Source organism: Prinia subflava, chromosome 25 (assembly GCF_021018805.1).
Source record: "Prinia subflava isolate CZ2003 ecotype Zambia chromosome 25, Cam_Psub_1.2, whole genome shotgun sequence".
Classification (NCBI taxonomy): Eukaryota; Metazoa; Chordata; class Aves; order Passeriformes; family Cisticolidae; genus Prinia; species Prinia subflava.
The window spans coordinates 4,403,973-4,425,600 of NC_086271.1; the positions used below are offsets into that span (position 1 = coordinate 4,403,973).

At 49.7% G+C, this 21,628-nt stretch overlaps 1 protein-coding gene across 5 annotated transcripts in view; it reads right to left on the reverse strand.

Moving 5' to 3' along the window:
• Positions 1–21,628, reverse strand: part of GDPD5 (glycerophosphodiester phosphodiesterase domain containing 5) — a 101,448-nt gene that overhangs the window by 55,322 nt on the left and 24,498 nt on the right. For 4 of the 5 annotated variants that reach the window (XM_063419301.1, XM_063419304.1, XM_063419302.1 and 1 more), the window contains exon 2: positions 2,621–2,795. In XM_063419301.1, coding sequence (XP_063275371.1) covers positions 2,621–2,737 — 117 coding nt within the window. In that variant the 5' untranslated portion in view covers positions 2,738–2,795. Of the gene's footprint in view, positions 1–2,620; positions 2,796–10,179; positions 10,198–21,628 lie in introns of those variants that run through there. The other variant, XM_063419305.1, reaches the window with a different exon arrangement.

The following is a 21,628-nucleotide window of genomic DNA, read 5'->3' on the forward strand; positions in this document are numbered from 1 at the left end:
GGCCATGTACCTTCAGCCCCTCTCTTCATTCTCAAAGGTCAGAGAAAAGCAAAGGATAACGACAATTCCAGCAAGCTGCCTCTCAAAAAAACCCTAGAACTCAGGTGTCCAATTAAAATCCTCATTTTCATGTAAATTTTTAATGTGGAGTAGAAAGCTTGACGTGCATACATTTGAAGGAAAAAGAGAGGAATCGTTAAAATTCCGGCTGTTGAGGTGCAGCACAATTCAGCCAACAAAGATTCACAGGCATCGGCTGAAGATACCACAGAGGCCAGGTTGGGTCATGACCCAAATTTGGATGGAAGCCTTTTATTCTGGGGAGTTTGATGTTTTAACAAGAAAGCAGATCACACAGCCTGCAGCTCATTTCAGGCTCTCTTCTCCTGCTGCTGTCTCCATCTCTCTTTTGCCAAAGTGGAAGCTGAGGCCTCACATAGACTTTAAAAAGACCACCTCAGACTGGACATTTTTTTAAAGCCTGGATCAGCTACCTTTAAACACAACAAATTCCTTTCCAGCAGTAGCAAATACCAATGGAAATTCCAAGTGGACTTGGAGAGCTGCCACTGATATTTTTTGGTAACGCAAGCAGAGGCAGATTTCTCTGAGAAATTCACAGCAAATTGTCTGTACATTTTTAGCCAGGAACTGTAACATTCTGCTGGCTCAAAGTGGTCACCCAGGCCAAGCTGGCCAGGCTGAAAGCAGAGGGAAAACAGCACCAGCATTCCTACTTTGCAGAAGGCAATTTGTTTTGGGCTGCACAAACTCCAGCCGTGGCTCCCCAATCGACAGGGGAGCTCCCGGCCGAGCTGCACCGCCAACAACGGCTGCAATTCACCACCAGGAGCTCTTCTGGCACGGGCTCTGCCACACAGCCCTGTTTGCTCCCTCACAACTGCTCTTCCAAGAGGAAAAGCACTCCAGAGCCAAGGAGATCCCTGGTTAGACACTTAAAAACAGAACAGGGGAGCCGAGCGATGGGAGAGCAAAATTAAGCATTCAGAAGGTGACTAAAGGGTCCCCTGGGAGCACTTCCAGATGAAACAAGATTTAAAGAGGAAAAAAAAACCCAAATTGAACTAGTAAGCACACTTTAAAAAACCATCCCAGGCAACATGGGAGTACAGGAGAATTATAAAACAAAATCCTTACCCAGATGATGTAACAGGGTGGTTTTGACAACAATATTTTCACACTTCTCCTATCAACACACCCCAAGACCTCATCTCTCAGCCCAGGACAAGAGGGGAGGTGCAAATAGAGCCTCATTGCCTGGATTCCCTCTGCCAGAGCTCTTACCATCCATATCTTTCCAGGGGAGGGAAGAGTCACCTCCAACAGCTTTTCCATTTAACCCCAGCTTGCTCTCACCTTCAGCAAACCCCAGAAGGGTTTGGGTTGGAAGGGGCCTCAAAGATCATCCAATGTCATGGCAAGGACACCTTCCACTGTCCCAGGGTGCTCCAAGCCCTGTCCAGCCTGGCCTTGGACACTGCCAGGGATCCAGGGGCAGCCACAGCTGCTCTGTTCCCCTGCCTACAGACTCATTGCCACACGCAAGAACAGAATCATAAAGGCTGGAAAAGACCTCCAAGATCATCGGGTCCCTTCTGGGACCAAACACCACCATGCCCACTAAAACCACACCACAAAAGCAGCGATGCTGCAGAAACACGGGACCTGCACATCCAGCTAAGGGTGCTGCAAGCCCCAGCAGGACACGGAGCAAGGAGTAAAAAACCACAAGGACAGTGTTCCCCTGTACACAGTATAAACACATTTGGGCACATTCAGTCCCCTGGAGCACCACCACCAACCTCAGTGTGCCCATCTCTGCATCAGCCACATGGGGCAGACCTGCTGCCACAGTCAACAGCTCCCATCAAACATCCAAGCCAATAAAGTGTGGGGTTGTTATCTTCTTCTGTTGTTAGAGCTGGGATTAACTGCTCAGGAGATGCAGCGTTCGTGTTCAGACTCGGATGTTTATTAATTCTTATCTCTGTTACAGTTCTCACAAGTTGTGGGTTCTAGCTAGCAAAGTAGCAAACAGCTCTGTCTCTATCTCTTTCCAAGACCTTTTCAGCACTAATTGCCCACTTAGAGGATGACACCTAGATTATTTTTACTTTTGACCCAATAACCAACCACCCGTGGTCCTCAATGCGGATTTTTCTCTCCAATTACGATACACCACCCAAACCCATGAAGAACAAGGCAAAAAAAGAACTCAGCCTATGCCCTAAATCCTCCATCTTGCTTTATGTACTTTGCATTCTAAAACCTGACAATTGAAGTTATACACTTATTATGTGATATCACACACTTGTATTCAAACTACACAGCCCCAATCCCAGTGCCATCACTCAGTTTTGGAAGCCTGTTCCACGCCCTCGGGTCAAAAGCAGTGCTTGCTTGAGGGTCAGTGCCTGTGAGCACAGAAAGCCTGAACCTCTCAGCTTCCCGGGTTTCACCATCTCCCCCTCTTGTCTGAACCACAAAAACCGCTTTGACAGCTTTGCTTTTCTGGGTTTCCAACAACAAATAAGAAAGGAAATCAGCTATTCCATACTTTCAACCACGACCCACGGGCCCAGGGGAGTGCCCCGCTCACCTTGGTGGTGTCATCATGTGACCGCTGGTAGCGTTTCCAGCGGCAGCCGTAGATGCCGGTCAGACAGGACAGACATAGCTGGGGCTCGTAGTACTGCAGGGGTTGGTGTTTAACCATGCTCCTTGCAGCCCCTGCGGAGACACCTACCACAAAGCCATCAGCTCCTGGCAGCGCCCTGCAAAACAAAAAAAAAGGAAATTAAGATCCCCGGCAATGTTTCAATACGTTAACAAGCAATTTAATAATTAACTGTGTCCTCTGGCTGCGGTCGGAACCGGTTTGAACTGTTCGGAACCGGTCGGAACCAGTCTGGACTGGTCTGAACCAGTTGGAACGGATTGGACCGGTTTGAACCGGTTGGAACCGGTCGGAACCGGTTTGAACCAGTTGGAACCGGTCGGAACCGGTTTGGACCCGTCAGAACCGGTCGAAACTGGTCAGAACCGGTCGGAACTGGCCGGAACCGGTCTGCGGTCCTCTGAGCTCCGGTTCAGAGCCGGTCCTCTGGCTGCGGAGAGGAGGGCTGAGAATCAGCTCTGTTCCCAGCCCTGCCAACATCTCCCACTCGTTACTCAACAAGACCAAGAAGCTGAATTAGTTTTGCAAGTTTTATTTCCTCGTGCTGCTTCTCCCACAGCGCCAAAAGCAAACGCGTTTGCAGGAATTATCAGGAAGAGAGCCACGTGAGGAGAAAAGCAGGAGGATGATGACTGCAGCCCAGGTGATTGGGTTTTTATGAATGACTGAAGTGTCAAGAGACAGAGCCGCTGCAAGAACCACCTGAAAATCGATTCAGAGACCTCCACAAAGCTGAAGCCGAGCCAAGCTAAAGCAGTTTATCATCAGCATCCCATGGAGCCTGCAAAACAGTCCCAGACGAGGAACAAACACTTCCATGCCTCCTGCAGAAGGGGCATCACAGAACCATGGACTAGCCTGAGCTGGAAGGGATCCAGCAAGGATCAAACTCCTGGCCCTGCACAGGAAAACCCCAAGAATACAGAATGCAGTGTATGTATACACAAAATATGGAATGCAGATATTACCCTCTCCCTTTATAAACCTCCGAAGCACTCACAGGGATGCAGAGCTGGATCCCACACCCAGGTTTTCCACAGCTTCCTGAAGCACAGGGGTGCACCCACAGCTGTGTGCTGCTGCTGTGTGGCTCATCAGTGGGCTGGGAGGGGAGTTTGCAGCAGCTGAGCTTGCCAAGCTTGCCCACCTTTCCTGAGAGTGCCAAGTTGTGTGCAGGGTGTGTGGCAATAAGTCCTACCCTCTCCAGGGTAAACGCTTCACTTCCTCACATGTGGGATTCCCAGGGCTCAGGTCTTGGGAAAAGCTGTGACAGCTGAGTAGGAACATCCTCATGGGCATCAGCAAAGCGTGCTTGGGCTTAGGGAGATACATCAGCCACCCAAAAGCTTCTGCTTGACACATGCCATGGAAGGAAGGCTCCAACAGCAGGGCTGACTGTATTTTTCACTCCAGCTGATGCACAAGGGGATGCTGCAGGCAGTGCAGACGCAGTGGTAGCAATGTCAGCAGGGCCGCAGCCAGCTCAGTCCTCCCTGCCCGTGTCCGTGTCCATTCACGCTCCGTGCTGACAGCCCAGGACAGCCTGGCCCTGACGCTCCCACCAGGACTCAGCACCCCGGAGGCAGGAGGCTGTGTGGCTCCAAGCCCAGCAGCCTGTCACCACGCTGTCCCCAGAGCCCACAGCCCCGGGCCTCCCTGTCCCCCAGGCACAGAGGCAGCTTGGTGCTGTCAGCAGAGCTCCCTGTGCTGCTCGGGGCACTGACCGAGCAGGGGACACGAGGTGGGCACCACTGACACTCCCATGTGTGGCCAGCCCTGCTCGTCCCCCCGGGGGTGACAGGCAGGACAGAGGCACAGGCACAGCCAGCCTGACACGGGAGCTGTTTGCTGGTCACGTCCCCCCGTGCCCCCCAGCTCAGCTGCTGTGCCACCTCCCTGCCCGCCTTTCACCCCTCCTCTTGCTATTTATAAAGCTCAGCATTAGTCACTGCTCAAGCTGCCTCCCCATCTTCAGCTTCAAGACCATCCCTAGGACATGAGTGTCCCCCTCTGCCCTCCCACCACGGGCACAAGAGCTGTCACAGCGGGACACAAACACTGAGGACGTGCAAAACTGGATGCTATTTAAAGGTCTTGGGCAAAACCACCCTCTCTGCCCTGAAGATTCCAAGCGTGGAGGGATGTACAAGATGCTGAAGGATTTGTGCAAGATGTAAAAATCATTCACAGCCTATTAACAACTCCCCAGCCAAACCCTTATTCCCACCCTGAAAACTTAGGAGGCTCCCATTGTTCCAAGCAATCCTGTACAAATTCTTCTCCGAAGGACAGCATCTCTCCTGATTCCCACCTCCTCCTGCTTCAGTCATGCGAGGCATGAGGGCAGACAGGCCAGCTCCATCCACAAAAGCTTTCACTGGCTATTTCATTTGATCACTTGCAAGAACTGTGTTTTTGACAGGAGAGAAATCCTTCCCTGTGAGAGTGGGGAGGCCCCGGCACAGGGTGCCCAGAGAAGCTGTGGGTAACCCCGTCCTTGGCAGTGTCCAAGGGAAAAGACAGCTGAAAAGGCTCTGTGAGGCACCAAGTGAAGCTCCCACCCTGGCTCCTCTCACTGCCAAGGCAGAGAGCCCAGAATTCCAGGCTGCTCTCCACAAAAACTCAGGAAAAGCACAACAACAACAACAAAAATCTAGGATGAGTTTTACAAAGTCCATTCCTAAATACAGTGTAATTGCATAAGACACAACCAAGAAGCCTAAAATCATTCCCTCTTCTCCATGAGCATCACAACCACGTCCATAAAAGCCTGGACCAGACGGGACAGGACAAAGCGCAGCCCCCACCCTCCCCATCACACACGGACACTGAGCAGCACCAGGAGCTGCAGGGACAGGAACCACCCGGCACCACCTGCCCAGAGAGCCTCGCTTGGCCAAGAGCATGGCTCGATACTCACTGCTCCTGCTTCCAGAAAGGGAGTTGAGGGAGCAGCACAGAGCCTGCAGCACCTCACAATCACTGTTCCCATGACATCTCCAGCTGCCGAGGTGGAGAAAGCAGCCCATGAATGATTCAGCCCACTGCTGGTTAGCATTACATACAGAAATGAAAACAGGAAGCAAGACAACAGGCATTAATTATTCAAATCCAGCAACGTGCACCAGGAGGGAGGGGGGAAGAAATAAAACAGAAAGCACAAACCCACTCATGCTCTCAGCCTTGACTTTCAAGATGCATTGTCTGCCAATGGCTGTGAGCTTCTCAGAGCTGAATAACCAGCTTGCCTGTCCAAAAAGGGGGAGCAGGGTAGATCCCATCTGCAAATACAATGGGAGCGCTTTCCAAAGGCTCCAGGATGCCTAATTAGCACACACTGCACTTCTGAGATACTGGAGTGGAGCTATCGGTTACACATCATTCCTTTCCAAACGGCTTCGGAGAAAAGGAAAAAAAAAAAAAAAGAAAAAGAAGGGAGAATTGGAGTGGGAAATTTAAAAGTGAAGCTCTCCCTGGGGAGATCTGGCCTAAAAATTTTTTGGTTTTGTCTCACTGAGATAACTCCTCCATCCCTGTAGTCTCAGGGTGATATTCAGAAACCTGGACTGGAGAGGGAAGGCAGCAATCAAGACCAATCCTTAAAGCATCTCAGTCCCCTCATTTTGGTGAGGGGAAGGGCAACAGCACAAGCCCTGAAGTGCTCTGGGTAAATAGTGGGGATGAAGCTCCAGAGGAGCAGGTTTAACAGCCTTTCCCAAGGCTTGCTCCCCTTTGATCCCCCTTCATGGAGAGTGAGGGGAGACCTCACTGCAGGTACAACTTCCCCATGAGGGGAGGAGGAGGGGCAGGCACTGATCTCCTCTCTGTCCCCAGTGATAGGACCCAGGGAATAGCTGGGGCTGTGCCAGGGAGGTTCAGGTTGGATTTAGGGAAAGGTTCTTCCCCAGAGGTGCTGGCACTGCCCAGGCTCCCCAGGGAATGGGCACAGCCCTGAGGCTGCCCGAGCTCCAGGAGAGCTTGGACAGTGCTGCCAGGGGTGCACAGGGTGGGATTGTTGGGGGTCTGTGCAGGGCAGGGATGGGCTGGGGGATCCCTGGGATCCCTCCCAGCTCAGGGTATTCTGTGGTTTTTAAAAGCCCAGGGACAAGCAGCTTTACTGCACCTCCAGCCACACCAGGGACAGCCCAGCTCTGAACACCCACCACGCTTTGCTCAGGATGGTTTGGATCAGCACACCCAAAAGAAAACCCGAAACAGAGCCAAGGATGCTTTGATGGAGGCTTATGAATAATGAATCACAGAATCGTTAAGGCAGGAGAAGCCCCCTGAGATAGTGGAGCCCAACCATGAACCCAGCCCTTCCAGGGCCACCATGGAATCCTGCAGTCTCAGGAGACACCAGAGCAAAGCCAAGCATTTGGAAGGAGGCAGACACACATTTCTCTGCAATAATTCCACCCATGCAGATGTGGAAGGCACCTGTGGTCTCCTACAGGATCTCCACCTGCCAAGGCACAGCTGGGAAGAGCCATCACATGGAAAACCTCAGCCTTCCACAGGGATGCTCTCACGGCTTCAGAGAGGCAGAATTGTGAGGAGAACACCCACCACAGAGAACTCCAGCCCCGTATCTGGAGAGGCAGTGGGACACTCAGAACCAAAGCAAGCCCTGAGCACACAGGCTCCCACCTCCCAAAATTCAGGCCCAAGGAGACTCACCTCACTTGCAATGCAAAAAACCATAAAAAATAGAGACTCAACGGGTATTTGAGGTTAATTTTTTACATCAACTCATTTTAAAGAGAGCTTCGACAGTTCCCACTGATTTCCATATCAAAAGAAATGTTTTTCCTCTTGTTGGTGACTCCTGGGATCACTGTTTATCAAGAATCTCTCTAAATTCAACATCTCCATCTCTACTAAAACTTGTATCAATCTAATTATGCTTAAAACCTTGTTAAGCAAATCATTTCCTATGCCAATTAGGTGAGAACATCCCTGATAATCAATTAGCCCTATTGACATGCTTGTAAGGCTGCTTGTCAGTCGTTTCCCTAATTATACTGGAAAATCCTGATTTTCCTTAAATGTTTCCTAAGAAATTAGGCTACTCCAGAGCAAACTCTACAATTCTGTTTAAAAAAAAAAAAAAAAAAAAAAAAAAAAAAAGAGAGAGAGAGAGAGAGAGAGAGAGAGAGAGAAATCTCTATTGCCCAGCCAGGGCTGAAATCATATAAATTACCTAAATTCTTGGGATTTTCATGCACTCTCCCACTGGTTTTCATACACTTTTTTTTTTTTTTTATTAATACACTGAACTCATCCAAGCCGAAGTAATGCAATTTCATTTTCCCTGAGCTGGAAGATGGAAATGGAAGAGGGTCAATATCCCCATCTGTTTAATAACAAGCTGTTAGTGAGGGCTGTTTGCTCGGGCCACTCCCAGGGGAGGAAATCGAGATGCACAAACACACACACACACACACTGAGCACCATTTTCCACATTTTGTTGGCACAAGCCCAAAGCATCTCAGCTTGCGAGACCCAAGATTTCATTTCAGTGCAGGAACGGGACACCCCAAAGCCATGGAACAGCCTCAGGCGATTCATTTTGGGGGTGGAGGATGCAATGACCCCTTCGATAATCCAGCAGTGTTATTCTTCCCAACACATTGTTATTCCCCACTCTGGAAATGGGGTTGGGTCAGAGATCTCCCACCCACTTTTTCCAGGCTGTGAGCATTCATTTTTACACTGATAATATTCCACAAACAAAAGCAGCAGATATATCAAAACTCCAGTCAGCCTCTATTTTCCGCCCCCCTGCCGGCAAAGAAACAAAAAAGATAAACTGCAGCAAAGTGACCCTTGCCATGTGCATGTGGATGTATGGAATCTTTTGGGTGAGAACTGAGGCAGGAAAGCACAACATCCTTGTCCTTAAAGCTGAGTGCTGCTGCCTCAACGACAGAAAATAAGAGTGAGGGAAATAGAACAAATTAAAAAACTGAAAGAAAGGTCTCCAGGCCGTGTGTTGGTCTGGCAGAGCCCTCAGAAGCACACGCCCCTGTCTCCCTGAGATCCCAAAAATCCATCCCAACCCAGGGAGAGCCTGCAGAGCCACTCTGATCCCCCAGAGTGCCCAGGGATGACCCAAACAGACACATCCCAAATAAGATCTGGCTGACATGGAGCCCCTGTCAGTCTGACCTGTTGTTTATTGTTCTTAAATGTTTCCTACAAAAAAAGAAATTACAGCTTTGAAACTAGGGCAGCGTGTAGTTCAGGGATTGTACACTTCCAGTTAATGAAAATTCAGACTTCAAAAGATAAATACTTCAAAGGGATTACAAAAGAAAAACTTAGACTTTAATCTCCCTAAATAAATAAATACAGGACGGACTAACGCCCTCTGCCACAGAGCTTCTTAATGTTTTCCACAAACTGAGGCGGGAATGGGTGCCTGGAACTTTGAAAGGGGGGAAGAAGAGGCACAGGGCACCGGAAAAACCTGTATAAACTCCTGGCAGAGCCATCATTAAACACCATCTCTGCTTTCTGCACAAACCTTGCAGGTCAAGGTGTTGGCACAGCTCTGAAAACCCAAAATCTGCCGCAGATCCAAAAATACCAGGTGAATCCACAAGCAGGTCCTGAAGTAACTCCAAGCAAAGCACAGGTGGGACATGAGGAAAAACATGGGACACTCCAGGCTCCCTCTGGTAAAGAATTTCTGACAACCTGAGTATAAAAAGAGCTTCATCTTCTGGGGGCTGGTGGGGAGATGGGCAGCAACCCATGAATTTCTCATATCTTTAAGTCTAATAAGGCTCCTGGCTTTTAGAAGTAGTAAAGAGAAATGTAAAGCAGCCCAAGGCACGTGAAATCACATTTGTGGCAGGGAAAGTCAACCCTTTCCACCTCTCCAAGTCCATGTCTGGTGGGGTCCCCTTGGGACAGTATTTCAGAAACATTCAGAGCAGCACAAGAACCCAGCAGTTCAACAGTTTAAAATCTGAAACAGCAGCTCAGGTGAGGTGAGACACCAGCAGGAGCCAGACAGCCCAGCTGACATTGGCAGGGAGGTGGAGGGAATCCGAGCCACAAACCAAAGGGACAGGCAGGAAAGCACCAAAGTGGCCTGGGAGAAGTGGGATGGGATGTCTTGAGTAAGAGACTCCACGTTCAGCTCGTGCTGTCTGCAGAGCCTCTGCCAGAGGATGTTGGTACGGTCTGGGTGATGACACCACATCAGCAGGGCTCAACAGAGGAAAAACCATCAGGGGAAGAATGAGAAGACAACCCAGGAAAGCACAGCTGGATGCTAAACAAAACCCATACACCAACAGGGAATTTAAAAGTATTTAAAGAATTTAAAAGGTTACAGAGTATTTTTCTTCTCCAAAGATTGCCCATCCTCACCGAGCTGCAAACCAGAAGTTTGCACCAAGCCTTACTCATCACCAGCAAGTTTTTCCTGAGAAATTTAGTGGAAATGAGCTGGGTTTTAACATGCTCACCCTGACAAGCAGCTTCCTCTTCAGACAAGCATTCCTCCCTCTGCAGGTTTTCCCCTTTCCAAACACAGCCCTGGAGAGTTCCCTATGGATGGTGTCACTGATGCCAGGGCCAGGTTTGCCCTTCCCTGCACGGTGCCAGCAGCTGGAGCACACACACTGCTGCAGGGACCTCACTGCCTTCCCCCTGCCACACTCCCTGCTGGAAACCTGGCTCCTGCCAGCAGGAAAAGAAACCTGCACCCACAACCCCAGGAACGCTCATCTGAGAGGGAGCCAAGAGCCTCCACAGCCACTGCACACACTGGAATGGAAACAGTAAGGGAGGGGAAAAAGGGAAAACAAAACCAGCAAGACTCATTTTCCAATCGATAACCCTGCACATCTGCTGCCCACAGAATCAGGCATGAATCTCTCTGGCTTAATGAGAGGTGGAAAGTCCTAGTTAAATGGATTACAAGCTCTTTATTTCCTATGATTGAGTCCTTCCATACGGCTGCAGGACGCATTATTCACCAAAAAAAGAGAGTTCTGAAGTAGCAGAGGAGCCAAATAAATAAAGAAAAACTTGCTTTGCCTTCCTGAACAACCTGGGATAGTGGAAGGTGTCCCTGCCTGTGGCAGGGGGTGGAAGTGGATGAGTTTTAAGGTCCATGAGGTAACTGATGAAGTCCAGGAGAGGTTCAAGAAGCAAAGTCAGCCTTTCATCACCTCCACTACAGCTCTGTGATCGCTTGAAAAACATGGAAACAAAAAAGGATATTGGAAAAATGAGATGTATGTATCCCCCTTCCCCTCCTCCACCCCTCTGGCACAGAAGATATTTGATTTTGCCAGAGGAAAGCTAACATCCACTTCATCCCTCTTCTGTTCCAATGAAGCAGAGGTTTGTCTCATGCTCTGAAAGCCTCCTTCCACTTATTACTGGGGTGTAATAAGTTCTGTACAAATCCATCTCTGCTCAATGCGAGGAGAATTTCCCTGTCACGAGGGAAAGGAAAATTGCATCCAAGGAAACCAAATGGGTAACAAGAGACAGGTTACAACCCCCCCATTCCCTGTCTTGACTGAGATTCCTGTATCCTGTCAAAAGCTGGTGTTGATCTTCAGGAAGATGTGAACAGGGCAAAAGGATTTTACTCTGTTTGCTGCAGCATAAATCTTCCAGGAGAATGGAATTTTCTCAATTGACCTGGCAAGCAGTTGCATCAGTCTTCAAACACTCCCTGCTTTCCAAAAAGCGTCTCCAAGTGCGGGCTGAGGTCACCCTGACACAGGGAGGGACAGGGAGAGAGGCTGAAGTCAGGGAAGGAACCTCCCCTCCATCCACAGGGGCACTTCCAGAGCCAGCAGAGGAGGCTCAGGCAATTCCAGCTCCTGCCTGGAGAGTCCTGCTCTTGTAAAAACACAACAACAAGGCTCCACCTGCCACTTACATCAGCTCCTGCCTTGTTTTCCTTACAGGAAGGCCCAGCCATGAGGGATTCACAAACTCATTTAGTGATGCAGACCCAAGGCCTATTAGTCCAAGTGCTTTCAGTCATTTTTGAGACCTTCTAATAGGATGAGCATTGATTCTTTGAGCATTAACTCAGTGAGTCCTGGTGCCCTTTTCCCAGCACCAGGGACACTCTTCCAGACGGTCACCACTGGCACATCACCAGCAAAATGCTGCTTTCAATATAATCAGGGTTAGGGTGACACAGGGACACCTGCAGACATCTGTCCTCAAAGCAAGGTGGCCCTGCTCTCCCACAGGCTGCCCAGAGAAGCTGTGGCTGCCCCAGTCTTGGAATTGTTCAAGCTTGGACAGGGCTGGGAGCAACCTGGGATGGTGGAAGGTGTCCCTGGCCATGGCAGGGGGGGAGCTGAGTGGGCTTTAAGGTCCCTTCCAACCCAGACCATTCTGGATTGATATCAAAGGTATCCAAAACAAACCTCTGGGGGGTGAGGATGAGCCTGGGGGCTGGAGGTGCTGGCACAGAGAACGTGATCTCCAGGCAAGACCCCCAAGGGTCCACTGGAACACAGGGTTTGGTGGGAATTGCTTCCAGCCCAGAGCACTTTGTCCAAACATCTGCAGCAGCTGAGTCCCACAGGAGCCCAGAGGCCAGGCTGCAACAGCATTTCTCTCTCCTTCTCTGCACCACTCCAAGCTTTCTAGGAAAGGCTTAGGAAAAAGGACAAGTTGGAAGTTCCTTTTTTTTTTTTTTAAGTAGCTCTGTGACACCAGAGGAACAAAAAAAAAATACAAATACCCATGAGATCAGGAGCAGGGCAGGGTGCTCAGCAGCCCAGAATCAACAGCAGCTATGCAAGCACCCCTCAGCCAGTGAGACTGACCACAGGAAACACATCCATTCCCCACAGTGACCTTCCCTGTCCAGCCTAGGAACACATCCCTGCCACCAAGAGACCAGGACGCTGCTCAGCAGAGCTCTTCCAGCACCACATAAGAGAGGAACTCAATAAAAAGGCTTCCTGCTCATTTTTTGATGAGCCAGCCCCAGGCAAGCCTGAGAAAAGTGCAATTTTCAAGCTACACTTGCTCTGGAGACAGAACCCCCTGCCCAGGTGGGTCAGGCATCTCCCACCTGGAATACAGACCACAAAGCAGCCACATCCCAGGGAAGCAGAGAAGAGCTTTCCAGAGCACAGAAATCCACAGAAAAGCTATTAATACTATTGTTGTTGTTGTTGTTAGTCTCATACACATTTATTTAAGAGGTTCCCAGGAAAATTAGCCCGTGGAACTTTAAAGGGCAAGCCAGCTGCACACAGACACGGCATTTCCAGGATGAAATGGCTTTTATCCCACTTTGAGAAAGCCACTCCAGGTTTTCATCCCATCAGATTAAGACCCTGCCTTGAGAGCAGCTACTGTCTGGGTAGGAGACAAGCAGCTTTCCTTCCAGGAGCCAAGATATCTTCATTTCCAGCCCATTTTCCTAGCAGAACACAGTGTGATTGCACAAGTGCCTCTGTTGCTGCTCCTTGCTCTCTCCTACCTTTCCTTGGTTCCCTGGAGCTCCAGCCTCTCCCAGCCCAGCTGGAAAGCTCTCCAAGAGCTGCTGCTGGGTGGGGAGAGATCAAACAAACCTCCCCCCACAGGAGGAGCAGCTCCAGCCCAGCCTGCTGTCAAAGACTAATCTGCAAGTACAGCTGGAGAGGGGAAAGGATGGAAGTGGGAAGATTAAAGATTGGAAATAAGTCCCAAAGAAACCAGCCTGCACTTGCTCTCCAGTCAATATTTTTGGGTTAAGTAGGAAAACATCGAGAGCATTGAATAATTGACTTCACACTCAATAATTTGCTGGCCAAGCCAGTTCCTGCCACTGTTTCAAACAGGCTGAAAAGGTCCTGAAAAATACTGGGCTGTTCATCAAATTAAAAGAAAGCACCAAGTACCCCCGAAATGATTGCTGCTAGTGGGAAACTTCAGCAAGAAATTTCAGGGTTAGGCTTTATAAGCATTAAAAGGAAAGAAAACAAAAAAATCCCAACCACCCAACCATCAACCCACAAAAACAAACAAACAGAAAAAAACCACCCCCCAAACCCAAAGGAAACAGAAAATAACATCAGCAACACCTTTCTTATTGCTGGAGTGGTTCTTACACGCTACTGAAACTCAAGGGCAAATCAACTTTAAAATTGCTGTTCCCTGGATGAGCACACCAGAGTTTTAAAGCCACCAGTATCCAGACTGGATAAACCAGAATTTCACAGAAAAAGAGCTGGCCAGGAAAGAAAAAAAAATGAAAGGTAGAGAGGTGGAGGCGTTTTTTATCCCCTGAAAAAGTGTTAATTTCCAAACTAGCAAGTCTAACTGGGCACAGAAAACAGAAGGAATCTCTTTTTGCTGTGGCACAACAAATCACCAGGTGAATCTGTCAGGGGGAAGGGGAAAAAAGGGAAAGACAACTGGGAAGGGGGGGAGAGTCAAGTCTTTGTTCCCAAATCTGGCAGTGCAGCTCTTTGTCCATGTTTCAGGAATCATTTTCAACTGAAAAGAGGAACCCATGGAAGTTTTCAAGGACAAGATGGATTTGGGGCAACCTGGTCTAGCTGAAGGTACAAAAAAAAGGGATCTGGCTGGAACGAGATGGTTTTAAAGGCTCTTCCAACCCACCTCATTCCACACCCTCTGGATCTGAACATTCACTGCAGCCCATTTCCCCTGCATCCCTGGGATGGGAGCAGCCTGTTCTAGGTGAGGCATGGTCACAACTTGAGGAGGGTTTTTTTTGTCCTCCCCAACCAGGACATGATTAATAAACAGCACAAGTATCCTCACATCAAGATTAGGGTCCAAGACTGGGGTTTGCCTGGCTCAGGGGTCCTGTGAGTCCCTTCAGTTTCTGTCAGTCTCTGGATTATTACCTCCAGCAGGTTCCCCTTCATTCCCTGGAGCCTGCTCCTATTTTTGAATACTCTGGGCTTATCTTTCACTAGCCATCTTTCACTAGTGTGCTTTTTTTGTTTCCCCTCCCCATGCCAGCTCTCTCTTAAGCTGGTTTAGAACAGTTATGTAAGAGTCCCCCAGGGTGACAGGGGGAAGGAGGCACTCTCCTCCCTGCCCTCAATCCTGGCATCATCAGCACCTCTTCCAGACCCACACCAACCCCAGCCTTGCGAAAACTCCTTATTCCAGAGGCAGAAACCAAACACTTCCCCTTCCAAATTCAGTATCTGAGGCCTCAGGTCTCAGCATTTACCTAAGCAGGCTGTGATTGTTTCTCCTGAAGAGGCACTGAACAGAAGCAGCACCTGAAGCAGAGCCTTCCTCTGTGCAGTGCAGCTCTTCAGCCAAGAAAGATGAGAAGAAACAAATCCCTGGACCTGCAGGCAGCAAGAATCAGACCATGAAATCCTAAAGATGGATGAGACAGAAGATGCCTCACTCATGGAACAATGTCTTTTATTCTCTGTACCAGCTGAGTTAAACTGGCTGCCTTCCTTGGCTCTAAGCCCACAGGTGAGAGGCATGAGTTAAACTTTCCATGGTGTCTCTGTCCTTTCCAGCTCAATAGAAAGCCGTAAAAGAATAAAAATAAATCCAGTGATTTTATTATTTTTATCTCTAAGGGGGAGAAAATTATGCGACAGCCAGAAGACAACTTTTTCAACCAATTCTTGGTTAAATTTTGTGTATTTTTGTGAATTCTGTTGGAAATTGCCTATTAGTCAAAAGAGAAAAAAACACCAAACCACAGACTCAGACCCCTTGGCTCACACTCTTTTGATACACAGTGGGGTTGTGGTGGTTCCTGCTCATTCTCCATCCAGTGCTCCAGCCCAAGCTGAACTATTTATCCTGATTTTTATAAGCAGGAATCACTTTCTTCAAGGAATGCAAGGAAGTGACTGGAAAGAGGACTCAGCAGGAATTTTGTATTTTACCCCTCTCCTTCTAATAGAGAAGCTAAGCCTTTTTTAACTCTTCAGACCACCTGAGGATATCTAAACTCCAACAGAGCCAGGCTGCTCAGGTTGGAAATCTGTTTTTTCCAGGAGAAACCCCTCAAGCCAGCAATTGGCCAAACTGCTGAAAGTCATCATCCTCTCCCTCTTTAATCCTGGCTGTTCACTTCTAGCACCCTAAGGACTTTTACATAACCCAGCAGGCTGGGGCTTTGGGCCCTGCTGCTTTCCAAGAAGGTTCATTTCTCTCTCCAGCAATTGCAGCTCCTGAGGAGCTCAAGACCCCCGAGCTTGGCTAACCCTCAGCAGTATTTAGACGAGGGTGAGGACATGTTCACTGAGCTAAAAACTGACACACAGTCCCATTATTTCTACAAAAACCCACTTGAATTCCAGGTATTCTCAAACGCAGCTGTTTGCTGTTCAACCTTCTGCCGAGCCCTCCAGAACTTCACGTTTTCTCATCTCTTTTTCCTCTCCAGTTCGCGTGGACTGACTGAAGCTCTGAAAAGCCTCCCCTTTTTGTTTTGGCAGGCAGCTGGCACCACCTGCTCCCAGCAGCAGGGCTGAGTTTCTATTCCAGGGCAGTTACCGAGTGCTTTCCTCACACACCACCCACGCCCGGGTCCCCAGATCTGCCGGGCTTCACGAATCCCCCGCGGGGAGGACGCGCGGGCGGCTCCGTCTCTCGGCTGGCTCTGCCTCTCTCCAGAGGCTGCTCCACAGCCTAAGGACATTTCCACCCCCAAAGGACATTTCCACCCTCACACCGGGTCACCTTTGCCACCCAGCACCTGCTCAGCCCCCAGGTGTGAAGCCACAGCTCACCCCAGCTCCAGAGTCTGTGTCTGCAACAGGCGGCTCAGGGTTTGTGGGGATTTGAGCATGGTGCCTCTCAACTCTCTCCTTCAGCTCAACAAAAGGCGTCTTAGACACCAGCTTCTGAACGTTTTCTCCTCAGAACATGTTTTCTCTTCTCTCTAACGTGGCTGCTCCCAGCCCCACATCCAGCCAACACCACAGAACGGCCGCTGGAGGTCACACCACGAAGCCCCTGCACAGGGAGGTCCCTGCCACGTGCTGGAAAAGCTCCACCAGCCCAACAATCCCAGAGTTCCAGCAGAGGTGGAGGCCAAGAAAGAGTCCGGGGACCATGGAGATGCTCCAGGGGCTGGAGCCAGGCTGGGAGAGCTGGGGGTGCTCACCTGGAGAGGAGAAGGCTCCAGGGAGAGCTCAGAGCCCTTGCAGGGTCTAAAGGGGCTCCAGGAGAGCTGGAGAGGGACTGGGGACAGGGGATGGAGGGCTAGAACACAGGGAATGGCTTCCCACTGCCAGAGGGCAGGGCTGGATGAGACATTGGTTAGGAATTCCTGGCTGTGAGGGTGGGCAGGCCCTGGCACGGGGTGCCCACAGCAGCTGTGGCTGCCCCTGGATCCCTGGCAGTGCCCAAGGCCAGGCTGGACAGGGCTTGGAGCAGCCTGGGACAGTGGAAGGTGTCCCTGCCATGGTAGGGGTGGAATGGGATGATCCTGAAGCTCCCTTCCAACCCAAACCATTCTGTGAAGGTGTTTAAAGCTTGCAGCCCCAGTTTAGTCTCTCCACACCACGAAAAGCTCCAGGTTTCTCCCTGGGAAAGTTTCCAACAAGAAAAGGCTGCTCAGCTTTCAGACAGGGACAGCCAGTGGTTGTTCCAGGGAAACACTTTTGCTTTTTTCTGTAGTACGATCAGGAGAGCTGACCTGACCCTCAGCTGGGAAACCCCAACCCTGTGCCACCAGCTTTCACCTCAGCTTCCCCAGCTCCTGTCCCCTGGTCAGAGACTTCAGGAACAGGACAAGATGCAGATTAATGGGATTCTTCGTCAAGATAAGGAGAGAAGGGTGGAGACCCAGGATTATATTCATGTATTCATTTATATTTCTTAATTATTTCTGTTTTCAAGAGGAGTGAGCTGAGTGGCTACAAACTTAAACATCTTAAAGAGCCAATATCCCTAACTTTCAGAGCTTCCTCCTGTTATTGACACCACTTTAGGATCAGCAAAATACACAAACAGCAACAACCTCAGCTCCAAGCCTCGGCCAAAATCCAGGGATATTACTGAAGGAAGGAGCAGAGCACAGAGGAGACAACAAATCACCAGAAACGCTTCACTACTGTCTCCTATCATGCTGAAGAGCAAACCACATCATCTGTTTTGCCCTAAATAAAAATCTAAACCATTTCACTACCTCAAAGGGCAAAAAAATAAGAGCAGGCACAGGATCAGCTCCAGCAGCCCCAGTGCCAACACCCACCAGCCAATCCCAGCCACAACACCGAGTCTGAGACCTTCATTTTTCAATGCACAGTCATGCTCTGTACCAGCTGGGGAGGCTGAAGCACTGCACTGCCCAAACCAGCTGTCAGCAGCTTTTCTCCTCCTTTATGGGGTAAATACTCGCCAGAAGAGTTCCTCACTACTGAGGCTCTTTATTTTCAGCTTGGCAGCCAGAAGTCATTTTCAGGATCCATGAACTGCGTTCAGGATCATCCCCATCTTTGTATTCTGACAAGCCTGAATATTTCCTTCAAGTTACAGTGCAGTTTATTAGTCCAGAGGATTTCCAGCTCCAGTTATTGCCTGCTAGGAGCTGAGCTGATACCCATTCATCATCCCCTCGTTTACAAGACAAGACTGCACAAGGAAGGCAAAGTTCACATCGATTTCCTGCTAAAATCAGGTCCTAGAGACACCAGAGGCTCCACTGTGCATTTTCATCTCGTTGGGCTTTGCAATTCTGCTCACGACACAAGCATGAGGTGGCCAAGGCCTCACCACAGCCCCAGCGCTCTGCCTGCTGTTAGCCACAGAGAGGAGATTCCAGATCCAGGCAGAGCAGGGCAGGTTCAGGTCTAGATTTAGTTTAAGCCAGAGGATAACTGGTTTGCTTAAACCCCACCTGGAGGTGAAGAGCAGGGCAGATACAGCCCAGGCCATAAAGAAAAGCTCTTTGTGGAGACAGGAATGTCGAGTGAAGGATAACAGGACCTTTGCAGCACTCTGGTCTGACCACAGCACCATCCAGGGATTGCAGCCACATCCCACACTTTCAAAAACAACACCCAATTCCCCCTTCTGGTCACTGAAAACGGGAATACACAATGGAGGAGGAATATTACAGCCTGAAATCCACGGGGAACAGCAGGACACCCAAAGGTTCAACGCAAGCAGCAGGTACAGGAGGGAACAAAGAAATCTAAAGTGATTGCACTTCCCAAATCTACCCTCCAATAAAGTTCATCCAACTTAAAAGTAGGGTTTGCCTTAAAAGTAAAGCCCAAAAATTTGGATTTAACTTGAAAAAGACTCAACTTCTGTTTACTTCTACTCAGCCTTCCGACTGTCAAGGCTTGAACCAGCCAAAGCCCCCAGGAAAGAGATCAAACAGCCCAGGCAGGGCAGGGAACAGCTCAACTCCCAGAAGATCATCCCTGTGCAGAACTCTCAGAGCTGCTGACAGTTCTTGGCAGCTCAGGGGGGCACAGTGGGAGCAGACATGACAACTCCTGCTCTTTGCACGAGCCTCAGACAGATCCAGGTGGCAGCTCCACCAGCATGGAGCAGGCACAGCAGAAACAGCCTGAAATCTCCTCAGGAAAAGAGAGTTGCTGGCTAAAAACATGTACTGGTTATAAGAAACACAAAGCAAAATCTCAGTGAGGAATTTAAAAACACTTTTAAAATTATACTTTAAAAATATAACAGAACTGCATTGAAATAATGGTTGTGTGACAGCAATTCTGTCACTTTTACTCCTCCACCTGCCTTCAGAGCACATAGCTTGCTTTATTTCAGACTGGCAACAATGCACATGAAGCCTCCGGAGGATTTAACCACAGAAGCCCAAACCAAAAATCACCTCCACAGATGGAGAAAGACCAGAATCGTGCAGCAGGTCTGCCTTGCCATCACCCTCTGGAAAATCACCCAGTCTCAGGATGTTACAGTCACTTCTCTTTTTTTTTTTTTTTGCCAGATTACTGAAAAATCTGCCAGAGATGCTGAATCACACATGAATCATCATGGAATTGTTTGGGTTGGGAGAGATCTTAAAGCTCATCCAGCCCCACCCCTGCTATGGGCAGGGACACCTTCCACTGTCCCAGGCTGCTCCAAGCCCCGTCCAGCCTGGCCCTGGACACTTCCAAGGATCCAGGGGCAGCCACAGCTTTCCTGTCCCATCACATCAGACCTCATTTGGCTCATCACAGCAAAGCTCTTTTTTCTGACACTGCTCAAACCCACACCAAAATCTTCCTTGCTTGCCCTGCAGCAATGCTTGGATACTTCTCTGGTTGCCACAATCCTTCTGTGCTCCACCTCTCCTCCCCCAACCCAATCAGGACATTGCAAAACAGAAAAAAACCCCCAAAAACAACAACAAAAAAACCCATACAGAGAAGCACTGAAAAGAAATCTCACCATCCCAGTCTGCAGCACAGATGATTTCACTCCAATTATTCGCTCTTGTCATGCAAAATAAGAACTACAGGGGAAAATTCAACTCCTGATCCAGACAACACAGCAGCCAAAAATGAAGACGCTGCCTCGAGCATTTCTTTCAGAATTTTACACGCTGGGATTGGTCTGCCAGCATGTGAGCAGTCTCCCAGAAGTGTTTCTGGAAGGAAGACTGATATTAAAGACCAATTAGACATCTGAATTTGAGTCTTCACCCTCTGATTCAGGGGAGCCCGAGGAACATGCACATACAGGAACAAGGTGTTTAACAGAGGGGAAAAAACAAAAAAGAAAAAAGGAAAAAGTGTGCAAGCTATGTGGAGAATCCGGGCAAAGAATGCAAATTCTGACCTACTTCTCCCTCCTGACTGGGACAGGGCACGAGGCAGCTGCTGCTGCTGCTCTGGACAGGAGAGGAGCAGGAGCCCTGCCAAAAGCACAGGGTGATGCCTCCTCTGGGGGCAGGAAGGTGAAGGCCACCATCCCTCTGCCCTGGCAAAGAGGCCACAACACCCCAGCCCAGCAGCACCATCCTTCCAGGGAGCTGGGAGGGCTGGAACCTTCCCACAGCCCCCTCCAAACCAGTGCCCAGGATGGGAAGGGGAAAGGGACCAAGCCACGGAGGGGATGGAGGCGCTGGGGTGATGCAGGGCCAGCTGGACACACAGGGAAAGCCCAGGTCACACCAGGGCCATCCCATGTCCCAGGGCAAGGGGGATTCCAGAGGGGAGGAACAGCAGCCAGGAGAGGAAGTTTGGCTCAGCAGCCCCTCCAGCAGAGGAGGATTCCTGGTTTTATTATCCAAGCTGAGGCTCTCAGCCACACCTTCAGGAGCCACTGACCTCCTGCAGGAAAATCCTGTCCCTCAGCTGCTCCTCACGCCAGCAGGATGGGCTCCAGCCAGCCCAGCTCCTGATCCCAGCTGGAACCAGCGCCAAGATTCACCCAGTACCTTCCATCTCAGAAGGGTCAGGTTTTCTGTGCACTCCCAGAAGCAGAGTGATCTTCAGGCGCCACGAGAATGCTTCCTCCCAGTACAGAATTTTCTAGAGGAGAAAGCCTTTCAGGTGCCAAAAACCCCATCTGATCTCACACAGGGCAGGAGCTGACCAGGTTAACCCTTAGGTTAGATCAGAGAGTCCAAGATGTGTCCCTGCAGAAGGTTTTTACTAAAGCACTGAGCTGTGTCAGCACAAGGTGACAGAGAAGAGAAGCAGCCAAGAATAGGAGCCACCAGAGTCCCCCCAGCCAGAGATCCAGCTCATTTCCCACTCACCTCCATCCTGGAGCAGCCTGGGCTAGGGGAAGGTGTCCCTGCCCATGGAATGAGATGGTCATCAAGGCCCCTTCCAACCTCAATCACTGCATGGCTCTAAAACCATCTCCAGTGATGAATTTCCACAGAAACACTGAGTTTCCATCAGTGCTTAGCATGCAGTTCCTATGATGTATCATCCACATTCATCTTTGAATGATGCAGCGTAGGGTATAGGATCCAGCAGCCCCCAAACCTCCTCCTGGCAT